General features: G+C 45.8%; 1 protein-coding gene across 4 annotated transcripts in view; it reads right to left on the reverse strand.

Moving 5' to 3' along the window:
* gabrg2 (gamma-aminobutyric acid type A receptor subunit gamma2) overlaps positions 1 to 14,889 on the reverse strand; it is a 44,861-nt gene that overhangs the window by 18,303 nt on the left and 11,669 nt on the right. For all 4 annotated transcript variants that reach the window (XM_037467478.2, XM_037467477.2, XM_037467476.2 and 1 more), the window contains exons 4-6: positions 14,382 to 14,602; positions 13,117 to 13,199; positions 11,475 to 11,612 (exon numbers count right to left, since the gene is read on the reverse strand). In XM_037467478.2, coding sequence (XP_037323375.1) covers positions 11,475 to 11,612; positions 13,117 to 13,199; positions 14,382 to 14,602 — 442 coding nt within the window. The remainder of the gene's footprint in view (positions 1 to 11,474; positions 11,613 to 13,116; positions 13,200 to 14,381; positions 14,603 to 14,889) is intronic.

Raw genomic sequence — 14,889 nt, forward strand, 5'->3', positions numbered from 1 at the left:
GAGAAGGAATATTTATTACATGTGTTAACTCTTTTCTTGTCCTTACAGGCGCTGAGTGCCTTGCAGTTTTTTTTATTTGGGTCTAATTGGCATTTAATTTCGTTTTTTGTTGTTTCTTTACTTAATTTACTTATTTACTATTTACTGTGTTTGTTTGGTGCTTAGTTGATTTTAATATATTGAACCCTGTGATTGGGTACTTGTGCTCATTGTGTCTTTTCCTGCTCAGGGTCTGGTCCGGGCGTGGCTTCTCATGGTGGGGGGATTTGGTGATAGAGTTGCTCACTGCTGCGCCATCACTCCTTTTGAATGCCGTGGTATTTTGCACTTCCCTTCACCACTTGTACAGTTTTAGTTTGCCTCTTTTTCTTGATTTGGTGTGTATGAATGTGTGGCACGGAGCGTAGTGAGTGCTCTATTCCAGCCCCTTAGTCCTCCATCGTTGTTGTGGCCGCTACTGGCCAGCCCTGAGTATGGCTTTCTCTCTTTCTGGTTCGCATTGGAGCACATAGATTATAATTGGTATTTTTAAATGATTATATTCAATACAATGAAATAAATATATATATATATATATATATGTTCCGATTTTTTAAGTCTCATTACGCCAAATAAATTGCTCAAAATTGTATAATTTGTGTCTAGTCAATTACTTGTTGCATGCCACCATCATTCTCAGGATCGCGCGCGGTCACAATTGGCGTTGCTGGCAGGATGGCTGGGATGCAATAGTGATTGTACTGACTTGGGCGATTATTCTGTATGTTTTGTATTTTTTTTTGTTTTTGTCCAATTAGACCCAAATAAAAAAAAAAAACTGCATTGGTCATCGAGGAAGCCAGCTGGACCTCCACAACGGCAACGGCTCCTACTGTCTCCTGTACTTTCCTCACCCCTCAACAATCATGGCCACGGAACAAGAGCTCAGAGACTTGGTCCAGCAGCTCCAGTCTGAAAATGAACGGCTGTTAGCCGCTTCCAAAATGAACTCTGGAGCAGCTGCCCCGAGTTGCTCCAATGACTGTCCAGCCCCCCTATCTAATGTCCATTCCAGCAATGGGGAGTCTATGGAACGCCTGCTGTATATTCCCAGAGAACGCAAGTGCCCGCTCTTCAGGGGGACTTCTGGGATACCCATAGAGGACTGGATAGAAGAAATGAGGGCCACACTGAGGACTAGACGACTGACTACTGTAGATCAAGCATATTTTGTATTTGACCATTTGGAGGGTGAGGCTAAAGATGAGATCAGGTACAGAACAAGAACAGAGAGGGAAGATCCAGAAAGAATTATGTCTATTCTGCGGGAGTTGTATGGCTGCGTACGTTCCTATGTGTCCTTGCAAGAATGTTTTTTTTCCAGAAAGCAACAGGAAGGAGAGTCACTGCATGAGTTTTCGCATGCCTTATGTTGTCTTATGGAGAAAGTCGAGCGTTGTGCTCCCAGGAAAATGGCAGACTCCCACATCCTCTTACGCGACCAGTTTGTTGAGCACGTCCTAGATCCTAACCTGCGCAGGGAACTAAAAAGGTTAGTGAGGGAGAAGCCTGAGTGCACGCTGTTGGAGGTTAGAGCTGAGGCCATGAGGTGGGAACGAGAGGGTAGACCAGATGAGCCACGGGGTAGGAGCTTTTCAGTCCCATCCTTCAGCGCTGTTCATTATTCCAGGGCCCGCCCACCTAGCCTAACGGCAAACTCGGAGTTCACAGAGCTGCGACAGCTTCTAGAAAAGCAACAGGAACAGTTAAATCAACTGACCCAGGGGTTGTTGGCATTGCAGACAGCCCCCCGACCTCCAGTCAGGCGACCTAACACCTTACTGTGCCTTCGCTGTCAAAAACCCGGCCATTTTGCTCGGGAGTGTGATAATGAGCGGTTCATTCCACAGGCTCGGCCTCAGCATGTGGCCGCTACCTCTGCTCTTCAGGAGGCGGGAAACTTCAACCCTCTGGTGTAAGGAGCCAAACATCAGAAGGGGAAGGTAACGGCTCACAGATACAAAGGCCAGGCCCACATCGCCCAATTGACCGCCTTATAGCAGCATGTCCGGAGGTAACTGTTAGCTTAGGGGGAGTAACTGCTAAGCTGCTCCTAGACACTGGCTCAATGGTTACCACCTTGCCAGAGAGTTTCTTTAGGCAGAACTTTAAAGGCACCCCTAAATCCTGTAACTGGCTGGAGCTGACTGCAGCTAATGGCCTTGACATCCCTTATGTAGGCTTTATTGAGATGGACGTGACTGTATTTGGCCAGGTTGTACCGAACCGGGGTATTCTGGTTGTTAAGGACCCCCCAGGGACAGGTGAGGTAAGAGGAGTGTTGGGAATGAACATAATAAAAAAATGTTATCAAGTGTTGTTCAGTGGGCATGGCCCTAACCTCTTTGACCTCCCTGAAGTACAGCAGGCATCTGTAGCGTTGCAGCAGGCCTTGTATCATTGCCACTACACTGAGACCACAGATTTGCCACCTACGAGCAGTGTGGCTCGAGTGCGAGGTAGGCGTCCTGTCATTATTCCTGGGGGCTCAATGAAATTGATTGCTGCCACATGCTCTGCTCACTTTAGTCAGTCTACAGGTACAGTCCTGATCGAACCGGTGGATATTGGCCAACCCCTACCTGAAGGCTTGTTGGTCTCACCTGCAATGGTCACGGTCGAGAAAGGTACAGTTTACATTCCGGTTGTCAATGTAGGGCAAAGAGGGACTGCACTATACCCTCATCACCCGATAGCAACACTAAGCCGAGCAGATGTTATTAGCATGCCAGATGGAATCTCATTCACACAGCCACATAGTATAGGGGCCACAGTCTATTCCCAGGCCGCTTTATCTGACTCTGTTAGGGGCCAGATTGCATCACTAGACCTCGCGTCACTAACTGATACCGACCGGCAACGTGTATTCTCCCTCTTGCTTGAACATGAAAAGGTCTTTGCGTCATCTGATTTGGACCTGGGCTGCACCTCCTTAATTACCCATGACATTCCACTAAACGACGATGCCCCAATCAGGCAGAGATACAGGCGCATACCCCCATCTGATTATGATGAAGTTAGGGCACACATTCGTCAATTGTTGGACAACAAAGTCATTCGGGAGAGTTGTAGCCCCTATGCTTCGCCGATCGTGCTTGTCCGAAAAAAAGAGGGCAGCTTAAGACTATGTGTGGACTATAGACTCTTGAACAACAAAACTAGGAAAGATGCTTTCCCACTTCCTAGAATTGAAGAGTCCTTAGATGCCCTCTCGGGCGCAAAATGGTTTTCCACCTTAGATTTAGCTAGCGGCTATCATCAAGTGGCAGTAACTGAGGCAGACAAAGCTAAGACCGCCTTCTGCACCCCATTTGGACTGTTTGAGTTCCAGAGGATGCCATTTGGTCTCTGCAATGCCCCTAGTACCTTTCAACGGCTAATGGAGAGGCTGCTAGGGGACCAGAACTGCCAGTCCCTGCTGCTATATTTAGATGACATCATTGTGTTTTCATCCACTGTGGAGGAGCATCTTGACCGCTTGAGGCTGGTTCTCAGTCGCCTCCAAAAAGAGTCACTCAAGGTGAAACTGGGCAAATGTAGTTTCTTCCAGAACAAAGTGGGGTACTTGGGACATGTCGTGTCGGCAGCTGGGGTATCTACGGACCCAAAGAAAATTTCTGCTGTGGAGAAATGGCCTACCCCAAGCACAGTAGCCGAACTCCGCTCGTTTCTGGGGTTTGCGAGTTATTATAGGCGTTTTGTAGAAGGCTTTGCCAGGCTCGCGGCCCCCCTGCACCGGGCTGTAGCACAACTGGCTGGCAAGAAAAACCGCAGAGGTCGAGGTGTGTCCCTGAATGATGCATGGACCCCACAGTGTGACTCCAGCTTTGGAGAGCTTAAAGCCAGGTTGGTGTCCTCTCCGGTGCTAGCATATGCAAATTTTAACCTTCCTTTTATTTTAGAAGTGGATGCCAGCCATGAAGGCCTAGGAGCTGTTCTGTCCCAGGAACAAGATGGCAAGACCCGTCCCATTGCATATGCCAGCCGCAGCCTACTCCCAGCCGAAAAGAACTACAGCTCTATGAAACTGGAGTTTCTTGGCATGAAGTGGGCGATGTCAGAGAAATTCCGTGAATACCTGCTGAGTAACAAATGTGTAGTGTGGACTGACAATAATCCCCTCAGTCATCTGGGAACGGCCAAGCTGGGGGCTACGGAGCAGCGCTGGGTGGCAGAGCTGGCCGTTTTTGACTATGTGGTGAAGTATCGCCCTGGCCGCACCAACCAGAACGCAGATGCCCTCTCCAGGCTACCTCTAACACACCCCCCAGTTTCATCTCGTCCAGGTACACTAATCCCAGTGGAAATCGACAAGGCAGTACGGCCAGAAAGGGTGGCTGTTCAATCCGCCATCTCTGCCTTGCCGGAACGAACTCCCGGTGACTTGGTAATCATACAGCAAGCAGATCCTCTTATCTCTTTTGTGCTTCCCTATGTTCAGCAGCAACGGATGCCAAGCCTGACCGAGCGACAAGACAAGGGTCCTGCGTTGAAAGAGTTACTACGCCAGTGGGACCGGCTGCGCACCCGAGACGGACTATTGTACCGGGCTTATCAACGATCAGATGGAGGGGAGGAGGTCCTACAGCTGGTGTTGCCAGAGAGCCTTCGCGCAGAAGTCTTGGAGCAGTTGCATACACATCACGGTCACCAGGGTATTGAGCGCACAACTGAACTGGTACGGCAGAGATGTTACTGGCCTGGTATGCGGTCAACAATCCGTGACTGGTGCCTGCAGTGTGAACGATGCTGTCTGGCCAAGAGCACAGTGCCACGGGTACGCGCTCCAATGGGTCATTTATTGGCCTCTAGCCCAAATGAAGTCCTGGCAATTGATTTTTCGTTTTTAGAACCAGCTCAGGATGGCAGAGAACAGGTGCTAGTGATGACAGACATTTTCTCAAAGTTTACCCAGGTTGTTCCTACCCGGGACCAGCGTGCCGCCACCGTTGCTGGTGTTCTAGTCAATCACTGGTTTTACAAATTTGGAGTCCCAGCGAGGTTGCATTCAGACCAAGGCCGCAGTTTTGAGAATGCCATCATATATCAACTTTGTGATTTGTATGGCATTAAAAAGACCAGGACTACGCCCTACCACCCGCAGGGGAACGGGCAGTGCGAACGTTTTAACCGGACTTTGCATGATCTTCTTCGAACCCTTTCGGCTGATCAGAAGCGCCACTGGCCGCAATACCTTTCCCAACTCTTGTTTAATTACAATACTACTCCGCATCAGTCAACAGGCTATTCCCCTCACCACCTTATGTTTGGCAGAGAGCCCCTGCTCCCCGTGGACTTCATGTTGGGTAAATTCAAGGACCCAATCCCCGGGGAATCCAGCCAGTGGATCAGGGAGCACCAACGACGGATGCAGGTGGTTACAGAGAGTGCTAGGGAGCACATGCGGGCGGCTGCTGAACGACGGAAAGGGAGAGCTGACAGGCAAGCGCAGGAGGAAATCTTGCCGGTTGGACAGCATGTTTACCTACGGGACCACTCCCACCGAGGAAGATCAAAAATCCAGGACGCATGGGCCCCAGAAGTATTCCTGGTAGTCAAGCCCCCTGAGCCCGGTGGGGTGGTATATGCTGTGGCCCCGCAAGAGAGACAAACTGAGGTACGCCACGTCCATAGAACCATGCTTAAACCTGTGCTTGCTAGGTGGCAATCTCCTAAAACGAGAAGAGGAACATCCCCTGCGACCACCAACAGCGAACCTGAGGAGGAGGGCCTCTGGCTAGCCAGCGACGCTCCAGGCAGACCACTCGCAAAGGAACCTTGCATCGGAACTCCGGTGGAAGCAGAGGTGGATCCACCAGTTCAAGAGAACCAGAGTTGCCCAGTGAACTCTGACCCCCCGTCACTTAGGAGGTCCAGTCGAAGGACCGCTGGCCTGCATTCAAATCCATATAATCTGCCAGCTAGATGTAGGGGCAGAGGCAGGGCAGGGGCTATAACCTCCTAGATACAGTGCTGTCCAACCACCTTCACACATTGCCGATAAGATTGTGGTATTGTCGGGCCGCCAATTCAAGAGCCCCGGGGTGAATGTAACCGGTGGGTTGTCTGTCCCTAATGAGCCGCCGTAGAGGGAATTCCCCCCCAAGCCGGTACGTAGACTTCCGCATTCCATTACATTAGCACTCGTATATAAACACACAGCAGACACCCGTACTGACGCTACATCCCTGTGCCACTTGCGCCAATCGTGGTCCCTGGGGCGGGTATTCCTCTCACTGCTGAAGGCCTGGTAGGTGTGTTTGTGCTCCTCATTTTTTAGTGAATTCTCAGTTCTCCTTTTTGTGTTTTAGACGCTGGCTCAGACTGCTGCGTGTGTAAAGGAGGCGGTCTGCTATGACGTAGCCGCTCTCTTGTAGTCATACTAGGTAATGCCAGTTTACAAGTAGAGAAGGAATATTTATTACATGTGTTAACTCTTTTCTTGTCCTTACAGGCGCTGAGTGCCTTGCAGTTTTTTTTATTTGGGTCTAATTGGCATTTAATTTCGTTTTTTGTTGTTTCTTTACTTAATTTACTTATTTACTATTTACTGTGTTTGTTTGGTGCTTAGTTGATTTTAATATATTGAACCCTGTGATTGGGTACTTGTGCTCATTGTGTCTTTTCCTGCTCAGGGTCTGGTCCGGGCGTGGCTTCTCATGGTGGGGGGATTTGGTGATAGAGTTGCTCACTGCTGCGCCATCACTCCTTTTGAATGCCGTGGTATTTTGCACTTCCCTTCACCACTTGTACAGTTTTAGTTTGCCTCTTTTTCTTGATTTGGTGTGTATGAATGTGTGGCACGGAGCGTAGTGAGTGCTCTATTCCAGCCCCTTAGTCCTCCATCGTTGTTGTGGCCGCTACTGGCCAGCCCTGAGTATGGCTTTCTCTCTTTCTGGTTCGCATTGGAGCACATAGATTATAATTGGTATTTTTAAATGATTATATTCAATACAATGAAATAAATATATATATATATATATATGTTCCGATTTTTTAAGTCTCATTACGCCAAATAAATTGCTCAAAATTGTATAATTTGTGTCTAGTCAATTACTTGTTGCATGCCACCATCATTCTCAGGATCGCGCGCGGTCACACATGACAACAGTGTTCAACCCAACTAATCATTACGACATGACCACACACCGCAATATTATCCAAGGTTCTCCCCTGCTCTATGAAACACATGAACCAAAATATGTCAAAGAGGAAGATGGCGGAAACAATGAACTGCATCTATTCCAGTTGTGTGTGAGGGTGTTTGTGGAGGTTCAATTATGGTCTCAATTATGGTCTCGCCCCCCCCCCCCTATTTGCAGCGGAAGGCCTAAAGATGCACTCTGCCGCGCTACGAGGGAAAACCCTTTGGCGGGTCGCAGTGAGCGTGCATACTTGAGCGCGTTTGCATAAACCCGGGACGCATGTGTCTGTCTGTCTGTCTGTCTTCCTCTCGCCTGGGCCACTTCCTTTCAACCGCGATGCTTCCAGATTCGCCCGGTCAACGAATCATCTGCAGGCCGGGGGTGGGGGGGTGGGGGACTCTGTGATCTGGAGAGGGCCGCTGATGTATCCCTGGGCCTTCCGCACTCAAACCGAATCACTCAGGCGGCCGCACACGGACAACGGGGCAGCACCGCGCCGCTTTTGGAAGGTCACCCTAAGAATAGCTTTCAATAATACGTAAAATAAAAAATATATATGTATATATATATATTTATATATACTTTCATCCAGCGCACGATATGTGCATGCAGGCAAATGGACACAGAAGAATGCATTAATTTATGGACACGGGACCAGAGCACTCTGAATCCCGTCAAACACACAGATAGGTAGTGCTGGTTGATTTGGGCTCTGCTAAAATAACAGCAAATTATGCAAAAGTCCCGTGAAAACCATCTCACAATTCACTGATCGTGAAATAAAGACAGCGAATGGCATTGATTCCTTTTGTGCTCGAAGGGAAAAGCTTCTTGGCAAATGTAAGAGGTGCTTTCCAAACCTCATTTGTTCCACTAATGTGCCTGGAAGATGGTTAACAGCCTCAGAGAGATCCCGGTGGTGGTGTTTGATAGTTAATGTAAATGCACCACACTGGCTACATTAATCAAGACAATAGACAAGTGACTAATCACCCATTTATTGATTAAACGAATCACTCATTCATCTTGGTTCTCCCCTCACAATATATCTGCTTTTACCTCGTCTCCATCAATCAAACAAACACTATAGTGTATTAATGCAGCCACGCCGCTTGTTGTTGAATCTAAATGGGATTATAAGTAAATTCAAGTGACTACATTAATTACACAAGAGTTAGAGGTGAAAAATTCTGGGAAAATTCAAAGTTGGAAATTGGGAGTAAACGGGAATACGGCAAAATAAAACAAACAGACAGTTTTGGACTTAATCCATTTGTGAGTAAAACGTTATTCCTACATTGAACATCCAAAACATGACCGTTGAATGAGATGCTGAAATTAATTAAGCTTCTCATGCCTCTGGTTTTAGGGTTTTCCCCTAAATCCAGGTCTACGTTATTATAATTTTTAAAAAAAACTACCAATAATCCAATTGGAGTACAAATTTATATAATGTTACTTGTGTAGTTACAGAGAGATAAATCCCAAAAATATAACCTCAGATGTAGTAAATCCATTTTTCCCAAAGCCGCAAATCCTTCACACTTGAACTCTAATCTGGCAAAATGGGTCCATCTTTCCTCTGCGCGACCAATGAAATGCCCCAAACCCACCATCCTTTTCCCAGATTATTTCTCTCATTGCTCCAGTGATTAGTCCGCTCCTGCTCCCTCCCCTGCGTCCTCTTTCTTTTCGCCTCTTTCGCGTCCTTGTCTCCGGGCTGCAGTGAACTCTCCCGCCTGGCAGATGGGTGGGAACGCAGCTCGCAGCATCAAGGCCGAGGAGGCCGCCGAGGGGTGAACCTACCTACGCTACCTTTCTAAATCGTCAGCATTGTCTTTCCCTCTTTATTATGTCCATGCATGCGTTTTTTTTTTTTTTTTACTCCATGAGATCATTGTATGCATGCATCCAAATGCGCGCGCGTGTGCGTATGTAAATAGAAGCTGTGAGGCGATACAGGTGGTCGTTGTGTGATTTTACATGTTGGGTGATCCAGGTCTTTGGACGCTGGCTGTGAGAAGGAAGAGAGGAACCAAATAAAAACAGACAGAGCCTTTCCAAAACAGCTTGAACACAACTGGATGGGAGCAGCAGATGGTAAGCCGCCGCCCCAGCTCCCTTTAATTACAATACCACTCAGTCGTGCTTTAATCACGCATCACTTTCTGTAAAAAAAAAAAGGAAAAAAAAAGAAGCACAGATTCATAATGCGGGAGTAGTCATTTTGTTGAAGTTCAGCCTGGGAGATACTGGCTTGTCTCACTGAATGAGAAGGAGTGTCTTCCTTGCTTAACACAACTTGACCCTTTTCAAATCATCTTGGTCGATGGTGATTCATCAAAGCGTGAAAAAAAAGATTTCTTTGAACTAACTACTGTTTAACCTCCCTGTTTGGATAAAGAGGGATCCATTGGCTGGCCAGTGGGACAGTGTGCACACAATCTGACGCTGTCTGGTTGGAGGACAGTCTCACTGCTCACTACTCTGTGGATTTGAAAGCGGATTCACTGCAGCAAAAAATACATAGAGTTAAGAACTATTTAGTTAAAAAAAAAAAAAAAACTACTGACGATGCAGCATATTGCAAAGTGTTTACACATTTTCACCACAGTTTTGCATGGCAAGAACTTGAGACCACTGGGTAATTATGAAGCCCTAACTGACTTGTTTTTTTCGCAGACAGATGTTGTGCTCATGAATCTTAACGCAGGTCGGATACCCAAACTGACTGCAAAATGAGACAAGAGGTCTCAGCCGGGGCCGAGGTGCTCTGCTCTGACAAGACACCAGATGGCTGTTTGTGGGAATAACGAACCACATCAGAGAGACGGAGAGTCAGAGGACGCGGCAAATTCCCCACCACGGCTCCTCCTCCTCCGACACGGATTGCCGTCTCAAGCTGTGACTTAAACATGTTTTAAATTGAAACAGAAAGAGCACGTTTTAAGCAGGTTTTTGCAATGCACATGTGTAAGGGTGTGTAAGGGTTTGGGGTTAGTGTGACTGGGTGAATTCACGGATTCCCATGGCTATAGTGTGTGTGTGTGTGTGTGTGTGCAAGTGCATTCGAGCGTATTTCTGTGTATGTCTGAGCTTCGACTGTCAGCCCTCTGGAGGCACATTTGAAGGGATTTCATTCGTTTTCTGGCAAAATTCCTGATTCATGAAATATGTCGTTTTTTATCAGGTAGAAAAATCTTTTCTGACCTGAAATATGGTCAGTAACTGAATAGGTTACATTGGTGGTCGATATATCAGATCAAATGAATCATAAACCGGAATCAAAGAGAAGTGAGGAACATTTCATCGGACAGATTCATGATTTAGTGCATTTTATCACAAAGGCCCCTCGAATACTAACCCAGTTACAGACCTGCGATTCAGCATGTCCGACACAACTCATCATGTGATCAAACTTTTCACCCGCTGGTCCTGTGTTAACACAAGGCAGACTGGGCTCTCACTACGATGACTAGAACATCAGCCCAACTGTTACGTGTCTGACTGAATGACTTTACTTTCTGTTGCATCCAGCCTGTTAAGCACATTCTAAACGGGTGGAGTTTGGCCAAAAAACATCCGTTCCGTTGATCATTACTCATCCAACAGAAGTTTTATGACATCCCATAAAATGAGATTGAGCAGGAGAATAGAAAATAAATAAATAAAGAAGACTATTTGCATTGGTGATCTTACGGAAACAGCCATGAGTCATGTTCCTTCATTCATTTGTGAATGTGCAACCTAATGCATGATGATGCACATCATCCTCATCTGTGTGTTGTTTCAAAGGCACCACGTCGTTGAAGCCCCTTGTTGGAGCATGAAGGACGTTCAACTAGAATAGCAGAGTCAGAGACATTAGCATTTAATATCAAATTAAAAATATTACAGAACGGTGTTTCCATTTTGCAAATAAAGGCTTGGCTTTTAAAATGTAACATGTACAACCTAGTTTAATAATGCATTGATTTATTAATAATGGTTCTTCGCGTTCATTTTGTCTGTAGAAAATGTAACTGAATAATAACTATAATGCATGTTAATCGTTTTAAAGTCCACCTTTATTTTGACCCCGAGCAACAGACGCAAAGTTAGAGGGACATCGACCTCGCGTCAAGTCTGACAAAAATGATGCTTCTCACGTTTTCCACGAATGACGTTTCACCACATCATCCCATAACGGCATGCTTGTGCCTCCATCAGATTACATATACCGTTCCCCACATAGATGTTGTATCAGAGAGGACCCACAGATCAAGAAACCATAAATAATTGTTTTCTTACCTGAGACAGTGCTGACGACCTCAGTGGTGTTCCTCAGGCCCACGAAAGAGAACTGGTAGAGCCTCCAGGAGCGAATGTCCCCGACCTCGACTGAGCTTCTTTTCCACTTGTAAACAATCTCCTCCTTGGGGTAACCATCTAAACGGGAGAGAACACCGTCACATTGAGCTTCGCTACAAGACGAGAGAAGAAGAGGGAGAGAAATGACGCTTGAGACTTGAGAAAAGGTGGGTTTTAAAGCTGTTCAATGTAAAATCCACATTCGTGAGCCTGTGAGCTTGGAGGGGAAGCGTTTCATGAGACAATATATATATATATATATTTATTTATTTATTATATACAACACACTCTGGACAAAATATGCAGTCCATCTGTGGAGTGAAAAATTGAAAGCTGAAACACTCACCTGATTTTAAAAGCAAAAATGATTCACATCTGTCTATGTCTTGGACCGCAGTAATTGCATTAGATCAAGAGGACGCTGTCTGGTTGGGATGATTACAATAACAATCTCACTAATGCCGATCTACTAAGACGATGCAGACGCATCACACGCATAATCAAATTGTATTTGATATAGTGTGGAATTTACATCTGGTATCACACTGTTTGGCTTCTTTGAAATAATAAATAGTCCATTCAAATTGCATCTTGACGGCTGTCGCCAGTGAATAATGAATAATGCACACGAAACTTCCTCAGTTCAAACTCGAAACGGCTTTATTACTGAAGTGCTCTCAGGCGCCGAGCAACGGCGAACGTCACAGGAGAAGCGGACGGGAGAATCTGCCACATTAAAAATAAGCAGGCGGGCCGTCTGCTCCTTGGCCCGCGATGCATCCAGGACAAATTATTGATTCAGTGTCCTTTTTGGGAAGCCGGAACGACGACGCTGCCAGAGAGCTCAGCGATGTGGATTCACTTTGAGCGTTCTCCGAAACAGGTTTCCGTCCCTGGAAAATCTCGTGATAGTTTGTGGCACGTGTCGAGTAAATACGCCCGCGTGACAACAAGGCCTCCTCCGCCTGCTCGGGGCTCCGCCCGCCGCCTCGCAGATTGAGCTCAATGCCGCTGCACATCAAGCGATTTTTTTTCAAAGTTCTGAAAACATCCAGGGCTTTCATTAAAATTTAAATGAACGCCTGTGTTCCATTTTTAGGGCCCGCCACCCCTCTTTCTTGTTGCCGCGGAGCTGTTCGGTGAAGCCTTCTCTCCGGGGAATATCCCCGTGGTGCATCTCTCCCGTAGATCCGCGGCCCGGCCTCATTACCATAATTTACCCCCTGTCCACCCCTCACTCGTTTGGACTTGTGTCCCTATTTGGAATGTGTTTTGGAACAGTAATGACAAGTGCAGGGAAATCAATCAGCAGTTAGCCTTTGGTCAAGTTGGCAATAAGACATACGTTTTAAATTACGCTGCCATCTATTATAGAGCTCTTTGAAGAAGAAAAAAGCCTTAATCTGGGAAAAAGTGCAGGATAAATTTACACTAGTACATGCATCCTGCAATACTAAACCAGTTTCATAATAATTCCTTAAATTATGTTTTTCCTGTGCTCATGTGTTGCTTGTTGATGGGCTCAGAGTGTGTGTGTGTGTGTGTGTGTGTGTGTGTGACAAGGTAAAATTGCCAAACTTACAGCTTGAGAACTCCAGGGGACACGAGTGCTCATCCATGGGGAAGTTGTTTAGTTTAAGCTGGCACTCTGCATCGATGGTCAACCTGCAGAAACAAAATAGTGGTTTGCATATTACCCGTAATACATTTTTGAAAAGTTTACATTTAACAGGGTATTGGGAAAGTCGGAGCAACGTTCCTTTCTTTATCAAAAATAACACATGGAAATATTAATTACAATTTCACGAGACCAAATTGCTGTTTTTCACAGCAACACACACGTCTCTTTGTTTTCACACTTGAGGGAGTTTGAAGGCAAAGTCATTAAACTTCCCCTTAATGGGAGAATGACCTTAAATGACTTTACCCGTCCATGCATCCGCTGTTGTCATGTATCATTGTCCTCCCAAACACAGCCATAATCCTAATTAACCAGCGGTTCAATTCGGAGTTCCTTAACAAATTAATGAAGTGGAAGGGTAGTGTTCTGCATAGCAGAACATCCATCACGGCTTGATTGAGTCCAGAAAGGTTTGTTTTCTCTCTCATTATCACTGATGATATATTCCGGTGTCCTTATTAACGTCTGCTGTATTTATGACAGTGAGCACAGGTGATATTTCCCTTCCATCTATCTTCCTGTTTCTCGTTAGCCTCAAGGGTTTTATACTCGTAACCAGTGTGCGATTATCATTGTGTGGTACTTTTAACCCATCACAGCAGTGATTTCCTAGACACCATGTTTGTCCGATCAAGCTATAAATGTAAACAGAAGGTTTAAAATGTTCAAACCATATCGTGCGCAGTGGTGCTTGAAAACATCAGTTTAGGGTCGTGCAGTTACAGTGTTCCCCTTGTCACTAACAAATTCTTTCATTTATTTTCATTTTCACTTACGCTGATAAATGTCAAATTGAAAATGTTAAAACCCCAAATTGCCGAAGGCCTTTTCAGGATAATCAGTGTTGTGCATAGAGGCCGATAACTGTTGAGTACTTGATTCCATGAAGAGCTGCAAGCACTTCGGTGGCAGCAAATTGATAATAATCCAAATATAAAATGACATGCTCCAGTTAATCGTTAGTTCTTAGTCTAGCGTTGGTGCTGAAATTGTTAACTTGAGACTAATTACCACGTGTTTTTGCTCTGTTTTCTATATATTTTTGCTTAATTCAATCGAGAGCACCAGAAGTAATTGATTATGTAAATATATTCAAAACTACCTATAATCAATATCCACTATGTTCTTACTAATATGGTTTTTCAGACATGATAATGAAATATCACCTGAGGGTGTACAGTATGCGACCGTCGTTCCAGATGCGAAGCATGCGATTGGGCGTGGTGATCCAGTGGGCGTCGGCCTTCTTCGAGTTGCGGAAAAAGGTGTCCGGGATCCAGATCTTTCCGACCATGTTGCTGTTGAGACGTAGGACCTTCATCGTGCTGTTGAATTTTAACCTCCTGTCGTACCAGGTCTGAGCGAAAAAGATGTCGATGGTGTATTCCTAAAGACGGATAAAACAAGTTTTTGTTTTTTTTACCTCAATCGTTACGTTAAACTCTGCTTAAAGGCTGAACATGATTAATACAACACATAACACACTCCATTTGTCAAGAAAAGCTTGCAGACATTATTTTTGTCCAACCACTGGTGTCCCTCATATGTGACTCTGCTCTGCGATGTGAAATGACAATCAAATTGAACTGTGCCGGCTGCAAAAGCACCGGTTCTTCTGTCCGGGGGCAACTTTTCGATGTCGGTGAAAACTTATTGCTGGAACACATTTGCTGG

This window comes from Pungitius pungitius, chromosome 16 (genome assembly GCF_949316345.1).
Source record: "Pungitius pungitius chromosome 16, fPunPun2.1, whole genome shotgun sequence".
NCBI classification, from domain to species: domain Eukaryota; kingdom Metazoa; phylum Chordata; class Actinopteri; order Perciformes; family Gasterosteidae; genus Pungitius; species Pungitius pungitius.